This window comes from Rhinolophus hipposideros, assembly GCF_964194185.1.
Source record: "Rhinolophus hipposideros genome assembly, chromosome: 5".
NCBI lineage: Eukaryota > Metazoa > Chordata > Mammalia > Chiroptera > Rhinolophidae > Rhinolophus > Rhinolophus hipposideros.
This window is the reverse complement of record NC_138051.1, coordinates 45527259-45549550: the sequence shown is the minus strand read 5'-3', so window position 1 is coordinate 45549550 and position 22292 is coordinate 45527259. Positions and strand designations below refer to the sequence as shown.

At 33.2% G+C, this 22292-nt stretch overlaps 1 protein-coding gene across 3 annotated transcripts in view; it reads left to right on the top strand.

Annotated features, from left to right (window-relative positions):
- The window catches only part of SPPL2A (signal peptide peptidase like 2A), a 50169-nt gene that overhangs the window by 16622 nt on the left and 11255 nt on the right, over positions 1–22292 (top strand). The window contains exons 2-15 of one of the 3 annotated variants that reach the window (XM_081049131.1): positions 323–442; positions 722–904; positions 1771–1860; positions 2830–2963; positions 8419–8570; positions 11099–11195; positions 11645–11746; positions 12716–12797; positions 13337–13411; positions 16870–16926; positions 17122–17175; positions 17621–17723; positions 20246–20323; positions 21714–21874. In XM_081049131.1, the coding sequence (XP_080905257.1) occupies positions 323–442; positions 722–904; positions 1771–1860; positions 2830–2963; positions 8419–8570; positions 11099–11195; positions 11645–11746; positions 12716–12797; positions 13337–13411; positions 16870–16926; positions 17122–17175; positions 17621–17723; positions 20246–20323; positions 21714–21874 (1488 nt within the window). The remainder of the gene's footprint in view (positions 1–322; positions 443–721; positions 905–1770; positions 1861–2829; positions 2964–8418; positions 8571–11098; positions 11196–11644; positions 11747–12715; positions 12798–13336; positions 13412–16869; positions 16927–17121; positions 17176–17620; positions 17724–20245; positions 20324–21713; positions 21875–22292) is intronic. The other 2 variants (XM_081049132.1, XM_081049133.1) reach the window with 2 other exon arrangements.

The following is a 22292-nucleotide window of genomic DNA, read 5'->3' as shown; positions in this document are numbered from 1 at the left end:
CCTAAGAGATTGGGAAGGAGAGTTTCAGGCTCTGAAGGGAGTACTGAAGTTATCACATCATATCCTCCCTGGGATACGGTCCTTATAACAAGGGCCATAATTGTATCTGCATAACAAAGTGACTTATCATCCTCAAAGAATGTGTTCTGGGCAAATGTATATACTTTAAGCATTTCCTCAAAAAAGAAAAATGAAATTCACTGGAAGAACTTTCCCTCTTTAGGAAATGTGGTCAAACCTGTATGTAAATAGCTTTATTAAAATCCTTAGTTGTTGGCAAGCCAAATTATCGCCAGTGTGAAAATTATTGTTTGTGTCCTAGACAGCTGCTCAGGAAGCAATCCTGCATGCATCTGGAAATGGCACACCTTCACCATCTAAGGACTACTGTATGTTATATAACCCTCATTGGACAGCTCTTCCAAGTACCTTAGAAAATGCAGTAAGTAAATCACAGTTACTATTTATTTGTAAACATAAAAATATTGAAAGGTGAAAATGAGTGATTATATGTTTTGACACTAAATTTTATTGCTTTACTTTAATATTTTTTTCTGTGGGAAAAACAAGTTAGGGAATTTTAAAATACCTCAAAGCCTGATTGTCATAAAATATTTCTAATTTTAAAGAACCTTGCCTTAAACCAATAGATACTTTGTCACTGAATGCATTTAGGGAGAAATGCAGTATTTATCATGTTAAAGACATTTCTTCTTTTCAGACTTCCATTAGTTTGATGAATCTGACTTCCACACCACTGTGCAACATTTCTGATATTCCTCCTGACGGAATAAAGAACAAAGCAGTTGTAGTACAGTGGGGAACCTGCCATTTTCTTCAAAAAGCCAGAATTGCACAAATTGGAGGTGCTGAAGCATTGTTGGTTGCCAATAACAGTGTCCTAGTAAGTTATAAAATTATAAAAACTTCTTTTGAGCTCATGGTATCAAATTTCACAGGTTGAACTGTCTTCTTTGTGTGTGGTTTAGGGGCTAAGTTTTGACTCTAATGGTAGGACTCTTTTTAAATATACATTCTGGTTATGTTAGGCATTTAATTGGAAAATTTTGTAGTTTATTTTCTATTCCTAAAGTAAATATGACTTTGTTAGGAACAAATATGTATATTTATATGTGTGTGTGTGTGTGTGTGTGTGTGTGTGTTATATATGATATATCTGTTTGAGAACTCTTACTGTAATGTTAAGAAAGGACATGGTATCTTATCGTTACAATGAAATGATGTTATTTGAGTACCTGCTATATTTGACTGATGAAAAGCTGAATATATAACGCAGAATCAAAAGGTAAGGGATTAGAGATACTGAAGTAGATGAATTACATTTGCATGATATGTTAATTATAATAGCAACACTATCTGTAGGCTTCTGCTAACTTAAAACTGTTTCAATGACAATTGTACAAGTACTTTTTTTCTCCTTCATTGGCATGAGTAGTTGACATACTAGTACATGCCTGATTACCATATATAATGTGGAGATAGTAGATGATGCTAAATATCAACACTTGATACGAATATGGCATGTGTATGTTAGTCTTAATTGATTTTATTTTAATCAACTTCATTGAAATATAATTTATATATAATAATCTAGACCATTTTAAGTATAAAAAATATTAAGAAAGAACACAGGAAACTTTGTTTTATAACTTTAAAAAAGATGTAATATTTACATTTAATGGAATAATTTGTATTTTATTCTGTAAATATATAGTAGTTCATATGTTTTCATAATGCTTTTCCTTTTAGTTTCCTCCCTTAGGGAACAAATCTGAATTTCATGATGTGAAAATACTGATTGCATTTATGAACTACAAAGACTTTAAAGATATGAAGCAGGTAAATTCGTAGTTACATATTAGACAAAGTTTGCAAATAGTACAACTCTTTACTTTTAACCAATTATATTTAATAATTAATTTATTTTTCCCCTTCTTCTGCCTCCCCCCCCACTCTGGTTCAAGTCATTGTTTCTGTCTAGTTGTGTAGGACACAGCTCCCTGGCCCATATTGGTATTATGAGCCTTGTGCTCTGGTCAGCCGCTCACAGCAACTCATGGAAGCTCTCACCGGCTGCCGTCCGCTCACGCTGGCTGCTGGCCACTCACGCTGGCCGCCGGCCACTCACACAGCTGCTCCTGGCAGCTCACAGTAGCCCGTGGCAGCCCACAGGAGCACAACGCTCCAACCACCTGAGCCACCGGGCCGGCACCTAATTTAAATTATTATATATACTCCACTTGCTATCAAGAAGTAAAGGAGAATTCTGGTCAAGATGGCAGAGTAGGTAAAAAAAAGACGGACTAATAAATTCACAGGTAGAGATCTTTTCAGGTGTTCAGTTGTAATACTGACATCCTGTCAGGCTCCATCTAAATAATAGTACATACAATGTCTTATGACTTTAAGTAAACTAATGCTTTTTTTTTCCTCAGTGTAAGAAAAAAAAAAGAAGCTATAAAGGCCTATCAAGTCTTTACTTAGGAAATACTCACCTCTCATTTAGCACAAGGTATTTCTGAGCCCTGACTTTAGAAAGGATATTTGTTTTGACCTCTTTAAAAATCTGTGATTCTGTGGAGCACTGCACTTTCAAGATTTAATAAACCAAAGTATAGCCTCATAAGTTTGACAAGAGAATATATCATATTGTTAAAGTGGTATGATTTTAGTATTAGTATAGACCGTCTAGTATATTCTTGACGGTCTAATGTATGGTATTCCAGGGTAAAATTGGAGTATTGCTGCCATATGCTGTAATGGAAAGAAAACTAATCCCAATTTTAACTCTCCTTTTTTGCCTCTCAGACTCTTGGAGATAATATTACTGTGAAAATGTATTCTCCATCATGGCCTAACTTTGACTACACGATGGTGGTTATTTTTGTAATTGCTGTGTTCACTGTGGCATTAGGAGGGTACTGGAGTGGACTAATTGAATTGTGAGTTTAATTAAACTTCAATGTTTTTGTCATAAATGGTTACAAATTATTGTTTGACAATCATTTTAATCATGTGACATTTAAAATTCTACCTGACCCCAGAATATAGTGTTGTTAAGATCATATTGGAGTTTGTCCTCATAAAAGTCATTTAAGTTTTCACTGAGGAGAAGGGAGTCATAGGTTCCTCTGAACTCTTCTGCTGGCAGGGAAACATTGAAATTCCATTGAAGACTCCTTTAAATTAAGATGCTTAATTATCTCTTCCAGGAAAGGTGAAGATACTTAGTATCCTAACATGCCTATTTATTTCCATTGGAAGAAAATAAGCAAGAGAAGATGGGGAGTTTTTCAGCTCCTGATTTGAGCCATCATTCTTTTCAATGCTTTAGGAATTCTAAGACTATTAAGCATGTCCATATTTTAATTTAAATACAGAAATTCCAAATGTGCATAAAATTTGAATTTCCCTATTTAATAACAACCTAAACCAAATCTTACAGTTATGTACCTTTGGCTCTAGATTAAAACAGGCAATATAATATAGAAGGATCAGGTTATAATTAGAGCTTTGAACAAAAATATGTGCTCAGAGCTTATTATTTCATTCATAAAGGACAATATATTCACCTTGTGAATTGATTTGTAGGTTTCATTAGAAAGGGCTTATCTGCAATGAAATGAAGCTAATCTTATTTGTAATTTATTTTTATTTATTTTTTAAATTAAGTTTATTGGGGTGACATTGGTTAATAAAATTATATAGGTTTCAAATGTGTAGTTCTTTAATGCATCATCTACATATTGCGTTGTGTGTCACCACCCAAAGTCAAATCTCCTTCCATTACCATATATTTGAGCCCTTTTATCCTCTTCTACCTGTCCCCTCCCCCCATCCTTTGGTCACCACTAAACTGTTGTCTGTCTATGAGTTTTTGCTTTGTTTGTCATGTTCATTTGTTGCTTTCAGTTTTATATTCCACATATGAGTGAAATCATATGGTTCTTGACTTTTTCTGACTTATTTCACTTAGCATGATAATCTCAGGATCCATCTATGTTGTCACAAATGGCAGTATTTCATCTTTTTTTATGGCCAAGTAATATTTCATTGTAAATATGCACCACATCTTTTTTATCCAATCATCTATTGAAGGATACTTCAGTTGTTTCTGTGTCTTGGCTACTGTGAATAATGCTACAGTGACCATAGGGGTATATATATCTTTACAGATAAACATTTTCATATTTTTTGGGTAAACACTCAGAAGAGGGATAGCTGGGTCATATGGTAATATTATTCTTAATTTTTGAGGAACTTCATACTGGTTTCCAAAGTGGCTGTACCAATTTACATTCCCAGCAACAGTGTACGAGGGTTCCTTTTTCTCCATAACCTCTCCAACACTTGTTATTACTTGTCTTGTTGATAATATCTATTCTAATAGGTGTGAGGTGGTATCTCTTTGTGGTTTTGATTTACGTTTTCCTAATGGCTAATGAAGTTGAGCATCTTTTCATATATCTGTTGGCCATTTGTATGTCCTCTTGGAAGAAGTGTCTGTTTAGGTCCTCTGCCCATTTTGGATTTTTTGTTGTTGTTGAGTTCTCGATGTATTTTGGATATTAGCCCCTTATTGGAAGTGTTGTTTGCATGTATCTTTGTCCATTTAGTTGGTTGCCTCTTTGTTTTGTTAATGGTGTCTTTTGCTGTGCAGAAGCTTTTTCATTTGATATAGTCCCATTCATTTAATTTTGCTTTTACTTCTCTTGCCTTTGAGGTCAAATTCATAAAATCCTCTTTGAACCCAAGGTCCTATGCTTTCTTCTATGCAGTTTATTGTTTCTGGTCTTATGTTTAGGTCTTTGATCTATTTTGAGTTAATAGTGGTATGTGGTGACAGATATAGCAGTCTATGTTCATTTTTTTGCGCTTGGCTTTCCAGTTTTCCCAGCACCATTTATTGAAGAAGCTTTCTTTCCTCTGCTGTGTGCTTTTGGGTGCTTTGTTGAAAATTATTTGCCCGTATATATGTGGGTTTATTTCTGGGTTCTGAGTTCTGTTACATTGGTCCTTGTGTCTGTTTTTCTGCCAATACCATGCTGTTTTGATTATTGTCACCTTGTCGTATAATTTGAAGGCCTCGTTCTTTTTTTCTCAGGATTGCTTTGACTTTGGGGTCTTTTGTGATTCCATACAAATCTGATGATATTTTTTGTTCTGTTTCTTTTTTTAAAAAATGTCATTGGGATTTTGATGGGGATTGCATTAAATCTGTATGTTGCTTAGGGTAACATGGCTATTTTAATTATGTTGGTTCTTCCAATCCGTGAACACAGAATATGTTTCCATTTCTTTGTGTCTTCTTCAATTTCTTTTAAAAACGTCTTACAGTTTTCAGTGTATAGGTCCTTCACATCCTTTGTTAAGTTTATTCCTCGGTGTTTTATTTTTGTTGTTGCAATTGCAAAAGGAATTGATTTTTCATTTCTTTTTCTGAAATGTCATTGTCAGCATATAGGAACACAATGGATTTTTATATTTTGTATCCTGCAACTTGACTGTATTTGTTTATAATAGTTTTTTTTGGTGGAGTCTTTGGGGTTTTCTATATAAAGAATCATGTTATCTGTAAAAAGTGACAATTTAACTTCTTCATTCCCAATTCAGATGCCTTTTATTTCTTTCTCTTGCCTGACTGCTTTGGCTAGGACTTCAATACTATGTTGAATAACAGTGGTGATAGAGGACAACCCTGTCTTGTTCTGAACACAGAGCAAAAGGCTTTAGTTTTTCACCATTAAGTATGGTATTTGCTGAGGGTTTGTTATATAAGGCCTGTATTATGTTGAGGTACTTTCCTTCTATACCCATTTTATTTAGTGTTTTAATCATAAATGCATGTTGTATCTTGTCAAATGCTTTTTTCTGCATCTATTGATATGATCATATGATTTTTATCCTTTATTTTGTTATTATGTGGTATATTACATTGATTGATTCACGTATGTCACACCATCCATGTGCTTCTGGAATGAACTCTACTTGGCTGTGATGTATAATCTTTTTAATGTATTGTTGTATTCTATTTGCTAGTATTTTGTTTAGAATTTTTGCATCTGTTTTCATTACAGATATTTGTCTGTAGTTTTCTTTTTTGTGTTTTCCTTACCAGGTTTTGGTATCAGGATAAAGTTGATCTCATAAAATGAGTTAGGAAGTATTATCTCTTCTTAAATTTTTTGGAAGAGTTTGGGAAGGGTTGATATTAAATCGTTTTTGAACGTTTGGTAGCTTTCACTACTAGTGAAGCCATCTGGTACTGGACTTTGACTCTTTGGGAGATTTTTGATGATTGTTTCAATTTCCTTGCTGTTTGATTGGTCTATTTAGATTTTTCAGTTCTTCCTGATTCAGTCTAGGAAGGTTATATATTTCTAAGAACTTCCCATTTCTTCTAGGTTATTGAATTTGGTGGCATATAGTCCTTCATAGTATTGTTGTATGATCCTTTGTATTTCTGTGGTATCTTTCATAACTTCCCCTCTTTCATTTCTGATTTTGTTTATTTGTATTTTTTCTCTTTTTTCCTTTGTGAGTCTAGTTAGGGGTTCGTCAATTTTATTAATTTTTTCAAAGAACCAGCTCTTCGTTGCAGTAGTGTTTTCTAATATCTTTTTGTTCTCTATTTCATTTAATTCTGCTCTAATTTTTATTATTTCCTTTTTCTACTGACTTTGGTTTCCATTCGTTCTTCTTATTCTAGTTTTTTAAGGTGGAACATTACGTTGTTTGAGATTTTTCTCCTTTCTTGAGATAGGCCTGTACTGATATAAATGTTGTTCTTATTACAGCTTTGGCTGCATCCCCCAAATTTTGATATGTCGTATTTTCATTCTCATTTGTTTCTAAGTATATTTTGTTATCTCCTTTTATTTCTTCTTTGACTCAGTCATTCTTTAGTAGCATGTTTCTTAATCTCCACAGAGAAAATCTCTGTGGTTTTTCTTGCTTTTTTTTTCATTTCATCTCCAATGAGAATTACCCAGAATTACCCTGCCAAATGAAAGGTGCACCTTGCACAGAAGGGAAAGATACCTTGGTTCCGTATAAAGACTTTTCAGTAGAGACTTAAAATCTTATAATGAGATCACTGGTCATCATGCTTCACAAACTCAAGATGACATGGAAGAAAGCTTAACTTCCCTCCCATTACGTGTGTCTCTTGAGAGATTTAAGAGTACAATTTTTTTAAGTTAAATTGTAGTATTTTAATGTGATATAAATCTAGTGTGCATTTTCCGTTCAAGAAATTGCCTTGTGCTTTTTAGTACACTGAATAAAAATATATAAATCTTACATTATTATGGCTTACATTATTATGGCTTACATTACATAAAAGTGTCTTTAAATGTGTCTATTTGTAATGATAGATACCAGAAGTTGGCATGCTTTCCTACTTAGGTATCAGTTTTATTGAAACTTACGTTAATAACCCTGCCATCCAGCTCTACAATTTCAGGGAAGTCCTGTTGTGTCTCTCCCTTCTTTTATTCCGGGCAGCCTCCCTAAAATCACAGATGCTTAATGTGGTGGCTATCCCAATCAACAATTTTCTAATATAAAAGTGGCATATTGGTAAATAAGCAGTTTGGCAAATTTGCGATTTGATAGAAATAAACTATTGAAGTTTTTATTGAGCCCAGACCCGATGAGAACATAACAGTTTAATAACCAGAGTTGATGGGATTGGTGCTGGAACAGGTAGGAGAAGATGGTAGGAGGAGATAACTGGGAGAAGATAGTAGGTGATAGAACAGAGACTGCTCAACAAAAGACACTGGCTCTTTCCTCTTCAACTTCTGTCTCTCTGTTATTAGCTGTGTGACTTAGCAAGGGTTGTTGCAGGGATTAGGAACAATATTTAGCTATCTTAAATCAAGGTAGGACAAAGCTATGTCTTGAACTTCTTTTGAATCTTTCATAATACATTGATGAGCACTGAATAGGCATGTAGTAAATAGTAAGTAGATGGATAGTTTTAAAAGAAGCTAATTTTAGAAGTGCTTTACTATGTATAAATTGCTAATAAGTATAAGGAAAATTGGTAATTTTCTGAAATTTATTACATTGCTATAGTTTGTAAATTAAATGATATAAACATCCACACACAATTTATTTATATAATAAATGTCATGTTTCAACAATTTTGCCTCCAGAGAAAAATTCTGTTTCAAAAGTTAGTAGTTAATAACAGATTATCTCTGGAGGGGAGAATTGTAGGGAGTTTTTACTTTCTGGATTAAATATTTCTTTTTGGTGTGTGGGTTTTTTTTTTAAAGTATATTACTTTATGATCAATAACAAATTTAAGTTGGTGTTAAAGATAGATTTTTAAAAATAACTGTACTTGTCAGAGATTTTTTTTTTAAGTTACTGTGTCTGTTTATGCAGGGAAAACATGAAGGCAATGGCAAACCCCGAAGATAGAGAAATGAGGAAAAAGAAGGAAGACTATTTAACTTTTAGTCCTCTAACAGTTGTAATATTTGTGGTCATCTGCTGTGTTATGATGGTCTTACTTTATTTCTTCTACAAATGGTTGGGTAAGAAGTCATATTTACTACTTTTAGCATACAATCTTTTCATTTACTGTGCCAGATTTACCTTTTCCTTTGAAGCATTCTACCTGGAAAAGTTAAGTGAATAATTAAAAAAGTGATGTTAACTTCTTAAATTGTCAAAAGTGTTAGGTCTCCATTACTTTGAGATGAAAAATATTCAGATTAAAAATATACTGTGTCTTGACATAGGAACACTTCTTGTTGGATGATTTGAAAGAATTGCTATGGTCTCTAAGTTTCCCTCTCTGCAGATAAAGCATGATAGCGTAGTATCTAAGGAGCAGACTAAGGACTTTTTGGTAGCTATTCAAATTACTGATTTGTTACCTGTGCTTACTCCCAAAGTGTACTCTATTCCTTTGTCAGTTTGCAAATCAAGAGGTTGTATTGCTTGAATTTTGTTTTACTTATGTAAACAGGATCATACCATATCTAAAGACACACAGGTACTTGCCTGTGGTCTAGAGAGTAATTAATACTTTTTTCCTGTAAAAAGTAAGGGTAGGAACTGTAATGACTTGTTCAACCCCTGGATAGTCTTCATGGTCCTATTGGATGGAAATTTGCCATCCCTGGCTAATATATAGCACAAAGACCGAGGTGATAAGATCAGGGAAAAAGGGAGTGTGTCTGATGAGAACTAGCAAAACCCTATGTAAAATCACCAAAGGCAGCAATGCTTATTAGGAGAACATTATTATAATTTTCTGGACTAGAAAACTACGCCCTAAAGTTGTTTCTGCTTATTCAGTTTCTGCTGTCCTCCAATTTAAAAATATGACCTGTGACACATATTTCCAATTAGAAAAAAATCATTCTTTGAATATCAGGTTTCCATCTGTTGCTGAGAGTGGGTGTTCGAATGATATTTGTATTATATTGTCATTGAGCAGCTAATTTTTCTATTTTAATAGACTTCAATTGTTTGGTCTGATCCTAAGTCAGTATATTAGTGATTTTTGATAGCAAAAAGAGATTCCTGTATCCTACCCTAAAGTATGTTTTAATTTTTGATGAGAAATTTCCTTAAACTGATTGCTATTTAATAATTGGACCCTGTTTATAAATGTAATCTTTAACAGAGGAGAAAAATCATTAATCCTCATGGTTATCCCAGGACAGGATTTAATTGTGATTCCGAGAATGTATTGTGTGATATTGCAAGATTTAATTTACCTCCAAGTGGTTTCTTATGGCTAAAATTGCTGCCTTTTCTTAATAAATTAAATAATGGGACTCTACTAAGTTGCTGAGAGTCCCCGTACCATTTTATGATTGTCATGCTCAAGGAATTAAATAAAGACAGTCATATTAACCAAATTATTTTTCATGCCTAATCATTTTCATATAGTATGACACTGATTGAGACACCTAAAATTCTGTTAGTGCCTCAAAAGCATTATTTCCACCAGTGTTTTAAAACTTACATTGGAGACTTTTGGTGGACGACTTGCCAAACTTGACTTGGCAATCTTTGACTGTCTTACTTTTACCATATATAACCAATATTTAAAAAAATAACAAGAACAGTTGCATAAAGCTTGTTATGTGCCAGATCCTGTTCTAAGCATTTACGTATATTAACTTACCTAATCCTCATAATAACCCGGACATGGTATTACTACTACATTTTATATTTTAAGGATAAGACTCAAGGGACTAAAAAAGTAATTTGTCCAGAATCACCATTTAGAAAGTGGCTATCCCTGATACACTGTCTCTAGATTGTTCTCTTTTTCTCACCTATGGAAAAGTTATAGTTTTCTGAAATTTAGTAGAATTTGAAAAATTCAGGTTAAAATTGTATTTCCAATGTGAAATTTTGATAAAGTTCAGAAAATGGATTATTTTTATATTTAAAATACAGTGATTTCTCCCTTCATTTTAACAAAAGATAAAATGTTTTTAATTTTAAAGAATTCTCAAATAAGTATAGCTACTATAGAAAAAACACTTGTCAATTTTAACTACTTTAGTATTGTATCATAACAAAGAGGTTTGTTTAAGTGGATTTGGTTTTACCACTGATCAAGTTATTATAGCTAAATTCCATCATAGGAAAATATAGATAGTATGGTTAATGTCTAAGGTATCAGTTCTCACGCCTAAGCTACATTTAAAAATTGTTTACAGTTTTTTAATTCTTCCATTTCTTACATTAAAATTAAATATACATAAATGTCTGGAGCTCACTTCATAGAAATCTTTAACAAACATTTCCAGTTGCATCATTGAATTATAGAAAATGTAGAGCTAGCTTCAGTGCCTTAAGCAATCCTACCAATGTATAATGGAACTAAATAAAACAAACGACACATAATATACACACTCTTATACTCAAGATCTAAATATTTTCGGTTTAAGTAACCAATTCAGAGTATAGTATGGTCACTGCTTTGAAAGTATCATTAGCCAATGAGGAAGCTAAAGAATTAATATTGCTTGTATAGATATTTTCCTGTCACATTTTTTCCTGTCCTCATATAATTTACTGTCTTGTTTTTTTCTAGTTTATGTTATGATAGCAATTTTCTGCATAGCCTCAGCAATGAGTATGTACAACTGTCTTGCTGCACTACTTCGTAAGATACCATATGGACAATGCACGTATGTATCTCTAATAAGGAAGCCTATAACGTTGGTGTTTAATTTAAAACAATACAAGAAAAAGTAAAGTCTTATTTAAGCCTGTGCATTTCAATACACATGTGGCTATTTAAATTTAAATTAATTAAAATTTAATAAAATAAAAATTCAGTTCCTTAGTCTCATTAGCCACATTTCAAGTGCTGAATAGCCACATATGGCTAGTGGCTACTGTAATGGACAGCACAGATATGAAACATTTCCATCATCACAGAAACCTCTATTGAACTGATAAACATTTAATTTTATTTTGTTATATATCATTTGTCTTATCTAAAATCAAGACTTTTAAATTGGTATTTCAATAGCTTTCTTGCGACTGGTTAACATTTATTTGTCATTTCTCATATTAAATGAACATTTTATTTCATCTGCAGGATAAAACTAAGCTATTTAAATCTGTTTTTTAGGATTGTGTGTTTTGGCAAAAGCATTGAAGTGAGACTTATTTTTCTCTCTGGACTGTGCATTGCAATATCTGTTGTTTGGGCTGTGTTTCGAAATGAAGATAGGTATGGTTACTTGGTTTATTTGCTTTTAGATTAAGGATCAATTATATCTTTCTGTAATTATTTATTATGATTGTTATGGAAATATTTTTGCTTTTATCTCAGAACACCATAGTCTTGAAAAAAGTTTTTAAGCCAATCTTGTGCTAATGGATTTGATGTCATATAGAGAAGGCAATATGAATCGTAATTTAAACATTTAAGCTGAAAGAGACTTCAAAATGTACTTAATTATGGTATAGCCACACAATGGAGTTCAACTATAAAGAATGAAGAAGATCTCTATGAATTGATATGCGTGGTTTCCAGAATATATTTTTAAGTGAAAAAAGCAAAATGCAAAAGATTACTTAGAGTATGCTACCTTTCATATTATAAAGACGGAGATATAATAAATCTCTACCATTTGCATGAAGGATAGCCAGAAAAAAATATATAGTTAAGGTTATTTAATGGTTTATTAATAAAATTATTGAAGCCCAAAGGATTTAATGGCCTAAAATCTAGGAGCAAAGGTCATACACTTTTAGGCAGCTTCAGTATGATAAATCAATTGATAATTATTCATAATCAGTTTCTGATAGAGTATGTTGCATAGCTCTTATTTCTTTTATGTTCTAGCTAGTAATATCTGGACGTATATTAACACCAACATCCTTTGTTATGAGCTACTTGTCTAGAAGGAGACATGTATAAATCCAAAGGTTAAAGATAAATACACATTTATGTCAGATATACATTCTTCTGATTTAGCCTTTCAACTTTTTTTTAGTAGAGTAGTATTCATTAATCTAGGTAAGTGAATTACTAAAATATGGAGAATATGAGAGGGTTTTTTGTTTTATAATTGCTGCTTAATTATTGAATAGTCAAATCATAGTAACTGAGCTATATTACTTTAGTGATCTCTTTTGAAAAGTTCCATCTAAAAATAACTGGATAAAACAGCAGAGTTACTTCTTTTGATTTTAGGTGGGCTTGGATTTTACAAGATATCTTGGGGATTGCTTTCTGTCTGAATTTAATTAAAACACTGAAGTTACCCAACTTCAAGGTAAAGTATACTACTTTGCTAGCTAAAATAATTTTTTTCTTATTAAAACAACTTTATTAAGATATAATTTATATATAATAAAAGGCAACCATTTGAAGTGTACATTTTATTGAAATTTTACAAATGTGTAACTTTGTAACCATCATCTCAGTCAAATCAGAGAACATTTTTCATCTCTTTAAAAGTTCTATCATGCCCTTTTGCAATCAGTCCTAATACCCAGACCCAAGTAAACGTTGATTTGCTAGCTAAAATATTTTTAATTATTCATATAATATGCCAAATTCATAAATCCTTACAGGATTAAATATCAGGGAATAACATTTCTTTGATTCATTCGTTTATTTTGAAGACTGGGATAGAAGATAAAAATTTTAATGTGTTTTGTAGAATAAAACTACAAATAGAATAACCATTAAATGCTTTTTTAAAAAAATAGTGTTCAAATGTATGTTCACAATTTATTTGTAATTTGAAAAATAATCTCTTAGTATAAATATGGACAGTTTGACCTTTAAATTTGTTTCTTTCTTCAACAGTCATGTGTGATACTTCTAGGTCTTCTCCTCCTCTATGATGTATTTTTTGTTTTCATAACACCATTCATCACAAAGGTATGATATTTTTTAAACCCAAAAAAACATGCTGAAAGATAAGAATCTTAAATCTGCTCTTAGATTATTGATTTTGCAGATGTTTAACATGGAGTGCAATCTAGTTCTCTAAAGAAAAATTGTCATTGAAATTGCTCTTTTTTTTTTTTTGAAATTGCTCTTTTAATAGAGTCTTTTCAAGTCTTTATTCTGCTAAATAAAAAAAAAGTCTCCTGATTGATGTGAACATGAAAATGTCTATAAATTTGCTACTTACCCTTTTTAAAGTAACTTTTCTCCTTATTATAAAATAATAATGTTAACTATAGACAATGTAGACAGCAAAGATAATGAAAATATGTTATTGCTACTTTCATTTCTGTAGCCCTCATTTGAGACTAAGCAAGAGTACCACTCTAGAAAATCTGAAGACCTAAAGTGTAGCTCTTGTAAACTTGTAACCCTGGACAAGTCATTTAGCTCTTAGTGCTTCAGTTTCCTAATCCATTATGTGAAGGAGTATTGCTAGCATTCCATCCTACCTCTTCCATCAGTAAAAATCTTTTATTTGAAATTGACAGAACCCAACCTACCCTTTCTATACCAAAAAGGTCCCATTATCCAGGCTGTGTGTAGAGACTAGGATGGGGCTGGCCTTAGGAGAAACTAGACACAGAGCCACATGCCAAAAAGGTCCCATTATCCAGGCTGTGTGTAGAGACTAGGATGGGGCTGGCCTTAGGAGAAACTAGACACAGAGCCACATGCCAAAAAGGTCCCATTATCCAGGCTGTGTGTAGAGACTAGGATGGGGCTGGCCTTAGGAGAAACTAGACACAGAGCCACATGCTCTCTCCTTTTTTGCTTCTGTCCATTTGTTCATTGCCTCAGACTCGTTCTTTCCATGAGGTTAGTAGAATCATAGCAACTTGAAGCTCTTAGGTCATCTCTTCGCAGCTGTTCCCAGAATAAGGGAGAGGTGTTGAGTGAGTGGTAGTTTTTTTCATTATTTGCCCAGTTTTTCCACCATGTCCCTATTCCTGTCTCATGAATATATTATTAATTATTGCTCAGTTCTCCCACTTTCCACATTTTATTTTGAATCTTGCTTTGTAAATTTATATCATCTCTTTATCCTTTGTCACTCTCATATAGTTAGTATTGGATATGATAATCACTTTTTTTCCTATTCTTTATCCATTCTTTAACTTCTACCATCTGTAAAATTCACTGTAAAATTCTACACTTCTGATGTTTGCTATGATGGCAGAAGACGAGTATATGCCCCATTGGGAAGCTAAAATTGCAACTAGGCAACAAATGTAGTTAACTGCCCCAAATCACGGCTTCCCAAACTGTTTTACTAGCACCTTTCCACACCTTGATGATGAGCCGTTCAACTCATGGGCTTTACATGTGGTAGTCATCTATGAAAACATAGAAGTGGTATTATATATTATAAGAAAAATTGTTGATTTAGAAATTTTTAAAATTTCTATCTAAAGTTGTCCTAGCTTGTGTCAATTTATTTTGTTCAGTAAAATGTCTCTGTAAGTCACTCTATCAGAGATCTCATAATGAAAGTAAAGCATTCTCTCTACAAAGCCATTGGCATTGGTCAACATATAGTTGTAGCATATGACTCATATATTTTACAGTGGCTATAGCTATAAACTATAGTCAAATTCTTTTTTAAAATATTTCTTCCATTCTATTTTAACGATAGTATCGCTTTTTAAATACCAAATGCGTATGCCAGCAAACTATTCCCTACACATAAAAAGTTTTAGGATTTTAAAGGTATAGTGTCATGATAAAGGTGACTTTGAGCCCTCTTTCTTCCTTCTGTGCTTAGGGAATTTTTTATCCTTTTTTCCATCTTAGTTCCCACTGACTAGGAATGTGATTACTAGTAATCCGATCCAGTGGAAAAGATTGAAGTGTTCTTTGCTGTTCACTGTTACAGATTTACTTTAACACCTTCTCAGTCTGGTTTGTTTATTTTTATTAAGGCTATCGACCTTACTTTAGTAGATAACTCAAAATGAGAATCAGATATGTAATTTCTGATTTTTGTGGTTTTGACTGAAAACTTCAGGAATTAAATATTGAATATTCTAAACATGTTCTTGACCCTTGTATTTGTAAACTTTTAATGAGTTAGCAGGGCGTGGCCATGAGTACAGGCAGTAAGAACCTGTCTTCACTTTTTTTCATCCACCACCTTGCTAAACATAACATCTTGCAAATAGTTCCTCAGATATCTTTAAATGTATGAGAGGATGTCAGTGATGGTCTTTGGGTGAATGTTTTAAATAACAATTAGAAAGCAAACCAAAATGAACTCTTTATCTGGAAATTGAATCACATGATGGGAGTTTACTATAAGGAACTGTATTTAATATTAGTTTATTTTCCTAAACTCCTGTAACTTAATCCTTCTGTACCCCGAAACTTAACATGAGGAAAAGATTTCTGTCGCTAGGGATTTTATCCTTTCGACTCGGCTCAAGTATCAGTGAAGTCCTCTTAAATACACTCCAGTGGTTTCTCCTGTGCACCCCACCCACATGGAAAATATTATAGTTAGTAAGTCAAATTTTTCTAAAATTCAACATTTATTTATCTTCCCACAACCTGTTTTGGTGATATTTATCATAGTGTGAAGCACACGATGGGAGCTCATACCATCTTAGCTTGCTACCTCAAAATGTTTCCCCCGTGTGACTGCCACGTGTGTTTCCCCCCTCTACAACACACGTGGCAGTCAGGAAAGAACTTTTTAGTGAACTCCTCAGACAGCCCACATAAAAAGACCTTAGCTAGACACAACGGAGGAAATTCAGCTAAGGTTAATGTTTTGATTAGCACATAAAGAGCAGACAGGGCAGAAATTGGACAGGAGTCAGGCTACAGAAGCTTCTCAAGGTCTTTATGGTTGGGCCTCTTCAAGTTTGACTTCGTTATTTTGTTATCATAGTGAGTAGCCAGAGGTTAAATGTATATTTGTTCAAATACAGTTACTGGTATTTATTACAAATCGAAATATTAAAAATTTTAGTATTTCTTGTGTCTCTATTAATTGTTATTGCTAATAAAGAATAAGGACACATAGTATATGACAAAATATAACTAAAAGCACTTAAAATTTATAGCCTATTAGAAATGCTAGGTATTAGTTGTCAAAGCAAATCAGTGCTCAAAACTTCACTTGAATAAGCTGTTTGTGGTATATGTCAGTTTTTTAATAATTGTTGAGCTCTGAGAAAGTGGAAGAGTATGTTAGGTGAATTTGTTTTAGATGACTCCAATTTTTGCTATCTACAGAGACTGTTGTAGGAAAAAAGAAGTCTACAACTCACTTTTTCACAATTTACAGTAGGCCATAAGCCATGGGATCAAAAATCATTTTTGAATAGTGGCAGATTGTTCTCTTTAAATGATTGGACAGTTTCTTTCATCTTCCTTCTCAATTTTAGAACGGCGAGAGTATCATGGTTGAACTTGCAGCTGGACCTTTTGGAAATAATGAAAAGGTAGCGATGGCAATTAAACAGAAATGGCTACCAGTGTATGTATGTGTGTCCTGTTAATAATTTTGCCTTCCTGTGTAATTCATTGGTCATGTAGTGCATGCCAAGGTATTGTAAAACTTTATTTCTCACAAAATATAGCCCTTTTCTTAGTTATTCTAAATTATTAAATACCTATTGACTTGGGTTTCATCCTAGAATGATGGAAACTTGGTGGAAGCCACTGCTCAACCCTCAGCTCCCCATGAGAAAGTAAGGATTGTATTTCAGATATGTTCATTAGACTTTAAATCATACCCTCTGAGAAAAGACTCTTCTTTGGGGAAAAATTCCAGATTGCCAAAAAAACAAATCTGTTTCAAGGCCTGAGTCCTATTTTTGGTAAAAAGGAAAAAAAAAAAGCTTAGATATGGGGATACTGGCTTAATACTTTTAACCTTATATGTGTGTTGGGTTTCATTTTTCCAAAACTACGTATCAATTTCTTTCAAGCTTACTGTACATTCAGAGTGTACATGTGTCTGGTTTATGTTCTCAAGTTCTTCTAAATGTCAATTTTAAAATGTTACAACAATTATTCTAATGTTAATTCTTCCCTTTCTAAAAGATATAAAGATTCCTGAGAGGTTTATTGGTGGCCTTTTTTTCTTCTTTCTTTCTTTCTTTTTTTTTTTTTTTTTTTTTTTAATAATTACAGTTACCAGTAGTCATCAGGGTACCAAAGCTGGCCTATTTCTCAGTAATGAGTGTGTGCGTCATGCCAGTTTCAATATTGGGTTTTGGAGACATTATTGTACCAGGTAAGCAATTGTTTGTATCAATTTTAGTAAAAATATACTGATGGTTTAAAATTCTTAAATGCATAGTATCTGTTAAAAGTTACCTACTCTGTATTAAGTATTTCTGCTTATCACTAGCGTTGGGATCAGTGACATAGAAAGAATAAAAGCATTATAAGGGGTGGAAAATAAAGCCTAATTGGTAACAACCAAAATATATCTTCCATGGCTCAAAAAGTGTCTTAGGGAAGCAACTGGGATCATTTTGACTTTCTTTCTCAAAAAAGTATAATATATATTAAAAGTTGAACTTAATAATATCAAACGTATTATACTTTCTATTCTATTTTAAAATAATAATAATTATGTTTTAGGAAAAGTTATTTAGGAATACTAGGCAAGGTCATGATCAAGAGGAAAAAGTTACTGGAACACCAGCTTGTAGGGCACTTTACTACTAAAAAATACAGCATGTGGTGGACTCCGTCACCTCTCTTAGCTTGTCTTCCCAGACAGTGATTGCAGTTCTGCATTACTTTCCTTACTGGGCTATCTGCAGAATAAACTTATTCCCAGCCCAATAATAAAATAGCCTAGAAGTAATTAATATTCTCAGTCAGTTGAGAGTTTGTTCTTCCTCACTTTTCTTACAGTCTCCCTGTGTACTAACTGCCCATGAATGGGTAAAGAGTACTGGCTCTTCTGAAAAAAATCTTTCATTTACATAGTAAAGCTACTGTGTTTCCCCAAAAAATAAGACCTAGCCGGACAATCAGCTCTAATGCGTCTTTTGGAGCACAAATTAATGTAAGACCCGGTCTTATTTTACTATAAGACTCAATCTCATATAATATAATATAAGACCAGGTCTTATATTAATTTTTGCTCCAAAAGATGCATTAGAACTGATTGTCTGGCTAGGTCTTATTTTCGGGGAAAGTAGTAAACACAATCTGAAACTTCTTCAGAGAGGGTCAACAAATTTCTTAAAAGAAAGAGGTATGGGGCAGCCGGTTAGCTCAGTTGGTTATAGGGCATGCTCTTAACAACAAGGTTGTCGGTTTGATTCCCACATGGACCTTGAGCTGCACCCTCCACAACTAGATTGAAGACAACAATTTGAGCTAAGCTGCCGGTGGTTGCCCAGAAGGCTCAGTTGGTTAGAGCGCGTGCTCTTAACAACAAGGTTCCCAGTTGCCAGTTCAACTCCCACATGGGATGGTGGGCTGCACCCTCTGCAACTTGATTGAAAACAGCCACTGGACTTGGAGCTGAGCTGCGCTCTCCACAACTAGATTGAAGGACGACGACTTGACTTTGAGCTGATGGATCCTAGAAAAAATACACTGTTTCCCAGTAAAATTTAAAAAAAAGAGAGAGAGAAAAGAAATAGGTAGTAAAATGGTTATTTCTGTACATTTCATGTTTACAAATGAGAGCTTATATTTCATTTTTCTTTGAACTCTTTGTATTAAAACTCCAAATCATTTTATTCTACTGGGAAGAGAGACCATGATCACAATTTGAAGTTGTCTTCCTTGATGTTCTTCCAATACTTTTTTTTTAAATGCTGCATTTAAAAATTTTTCTTAACGCTATATACCAAATGACTCTCACAAACATATACAGAACGTTCCATTCAACGACAGCGGAATACATATTATTTTCTAGGATATGTGTTAGACCACAAAACAAATTTCTGAAGTGCACACAGATTATTTTTTAGCAAACTTATGAAGAATGAAATCATGCCAAGAATATTTTCTGACCACAGTGGTATGAAACTAGTAATAAATAACAAGGGGAAAACTAGAAAATTCTGAACATGTGGAGATTAAACAACCAGTGGATCAAACAAAAATTTTAAAGGGCAATGAAAAAGTATCTTGAGACAAACAAAAGAGAACCACAACATTCCAAAACTTGTGGGATATAGCAAAAGCAGTTCTAAAAGGGAAGTTGATTGCAATAAGCACATACGTACATCAAGAAAATAGAAAGGTCACAAATAAACAACCTAACTTTATGCATATAGAACCAGAAAAAAAAGAACAAACTAAACCCAAAGTTAGCAGAAGGAAGGAAATAGTAAAGATTAGAGCAGAAATAAATCAAATAGAGAAGAGAAAGGCAATAGAGAAGATTAATGAAACTAAGAGTTGGTTCTTTAAAAAGATAAACACAGTTGACAGACTGTTAGCTAGACTAAGAAAAAAGCAGACCCAAATCAATAAAATTATAAATGAGAGAGGAAGTATTATAACAGAAATACAAAAATTTTCTCCATGATACGGGATAGTAAGCAGCTAATAAAAAATCATGTTTATAAAGACTGTTTAATGTCTTGGGGAAATGTTTAATGGCATTAAATACAAATAATTAGCATATAAAATTTTATCTAGAATTTGAGGTATTTAATGTTCTCATGATGCAAAAATGAAGGTTAAATACAATACATTGTACACTGTTGCCATAGTTAACAATTGAATTTGTGTTGTAGTTGTTTTAAGAAAATAACATGGAACGTTTCTTTGTTTTTTAAGGCTTGTTGATTGCATACTGTAGAAGATTTGATGAGCAGACTGGTTCTTCTTCTATATATTATATCTCCTCCACAATTGGTAAATTTTTTGTTTTTTTATTATGTTGAATTGTATTATCTATAGGAAAAGGTAGAAGTCTAAAAATAAGGAGTCCTGAATTCTAATTCTTCATCATTAACTGATAAATTTTTTTCATCCTAAAGGGATAATTATACTACCTATATCACCAAGTTTTTGAGGTTTAAAAAGAAAATTATATGTGAAAGAAATACATTAGTTTCCATATATAAAATGCTTATTAGAGCACTTGACACGTAAGTAGTCAATGAATTGCATAATACTAGATTTTTAGAAAGTACTGTATGGATAACTATGTATACGGTATAAATGAATTTATGGCAAATATCTTGCCTAGAACAGCAGAGATAGTTGTTACTTATCCCTCTGTTTCTATTATTGAAAACAGATAAGAACAGGAAGGAAGCCAAAAAAATACTTTTAATATTTCTGAATATATCAAATAAATGTCTCAAAGTCCATACTCCAAAGTTCTTTATGCTTAGGTAAATGGCCTGCACCAGAGCCAATTAGATTCTGTTCTAGCAAGGTTTTCAATTCTACAGTAGAATTAAATCCAGTAAATTAAAAGCATACATTAGTAGTAGAGAAGACTGTTGCTAGCAATGCAACCTGACAACAAGAAAGAGCAGTTAAGTTTCTTCCATCCAGTGAAAAGATGAAGAAAAGAAAAAAACTATAAAGAAATAAGAAAAAGCAGTCTGAGGCCATTAAGTGTGGTACTCTCTAAGGGCGTTAACATATTAGAGTCTAGCACCAGTTAGTGTACTACAATAAAAGAACATTCAATGAAAAAGGCATATAATAGGACTGTCAATTCTGCTGTGCAACTTTGGATGATTTACTTAACTTCCCTGGTCCTCCATTGCCTCATCTGTAAAATGAGGAGGTAGATTAAATTGTATGTAAAGGCCCTTTGAGCTCCAAAATTCTGAGGTTCTGCGTTCATAATGAGACCCTGAATCATTAAGAAAAGATCAAATGATATTTGGTATGCTCTTGTTGAAGAAGTCCAGGAACTATAATTAATACGAGGAAGATGTTTCAAAGCAACCGTTAGTACCTATAGGTACAGATTTTAGTTATCTAAAATGTGGAACAACTCAAAATCCTTAATAGTGACAGAATATCGAGACTTCACTGAATCTTTATCTTTATCTATGATTGATGATTATAGTAATTATACTTGAAATACTAACCAGTTTCTAAATTTTCAAATCTCTGTAGAGTGTCTTTCCTAATTACTGTCTAGGAAAATAATGAAATTATGAAAAGACCTCAACAGGGTTAAAATGTCCTCCATACTTGAAAACTAGTAGTTCAGTGAGGGAATTAAAATCCACCTTTGGCAGCACATACAAATGACTGATCCTCGGTATTTTTCTTGCAGCCTATGCTGTTGGCATGATACTTACGTTTGTTGTTCTGGTGCTGATGAAAAAGGGGCAACCTGCTCTCCTCTATTTAGTACCTTGCACACTTATTACTGCCTCAGTTGTTGCTTGGAGACGTAAGGAAATGAAAAAGTTCTGGAAAGGTAGCGGCTATCAGGTATGTTACGTATATTTTGGTTACCAAGTTATGACATAATTCACTGACTAACTTTGGCTAGGAACTGCATATACATATCAAAGCTTTTATATGCCAAGAAGTTATCTTGGATCTCTCAGGATATCCTGAGTTTTTTCCACTGCTGCCCCCTTCCTTTCCTCCTACTACATCATCAGTTCTCGTCCCCACTCAATCTGATGCCAAAATCCTGGTGACTCAAGATAAAACAACCAAGAAGGAGTAGGAGGAGAGCATCAAGGAAAACCCAAACAGCATTTCAACATGAGTTTTCAAAATCCACACAAAAGAAGGCTTCATGAAAGATAACACTCTATGTTAAATACTGAATTTTGAGACTGACATTAGCTATTTATAGTAAGAGTTCTAAGGTTTTGAAGGTAAAAAGTGTACTCTCTTC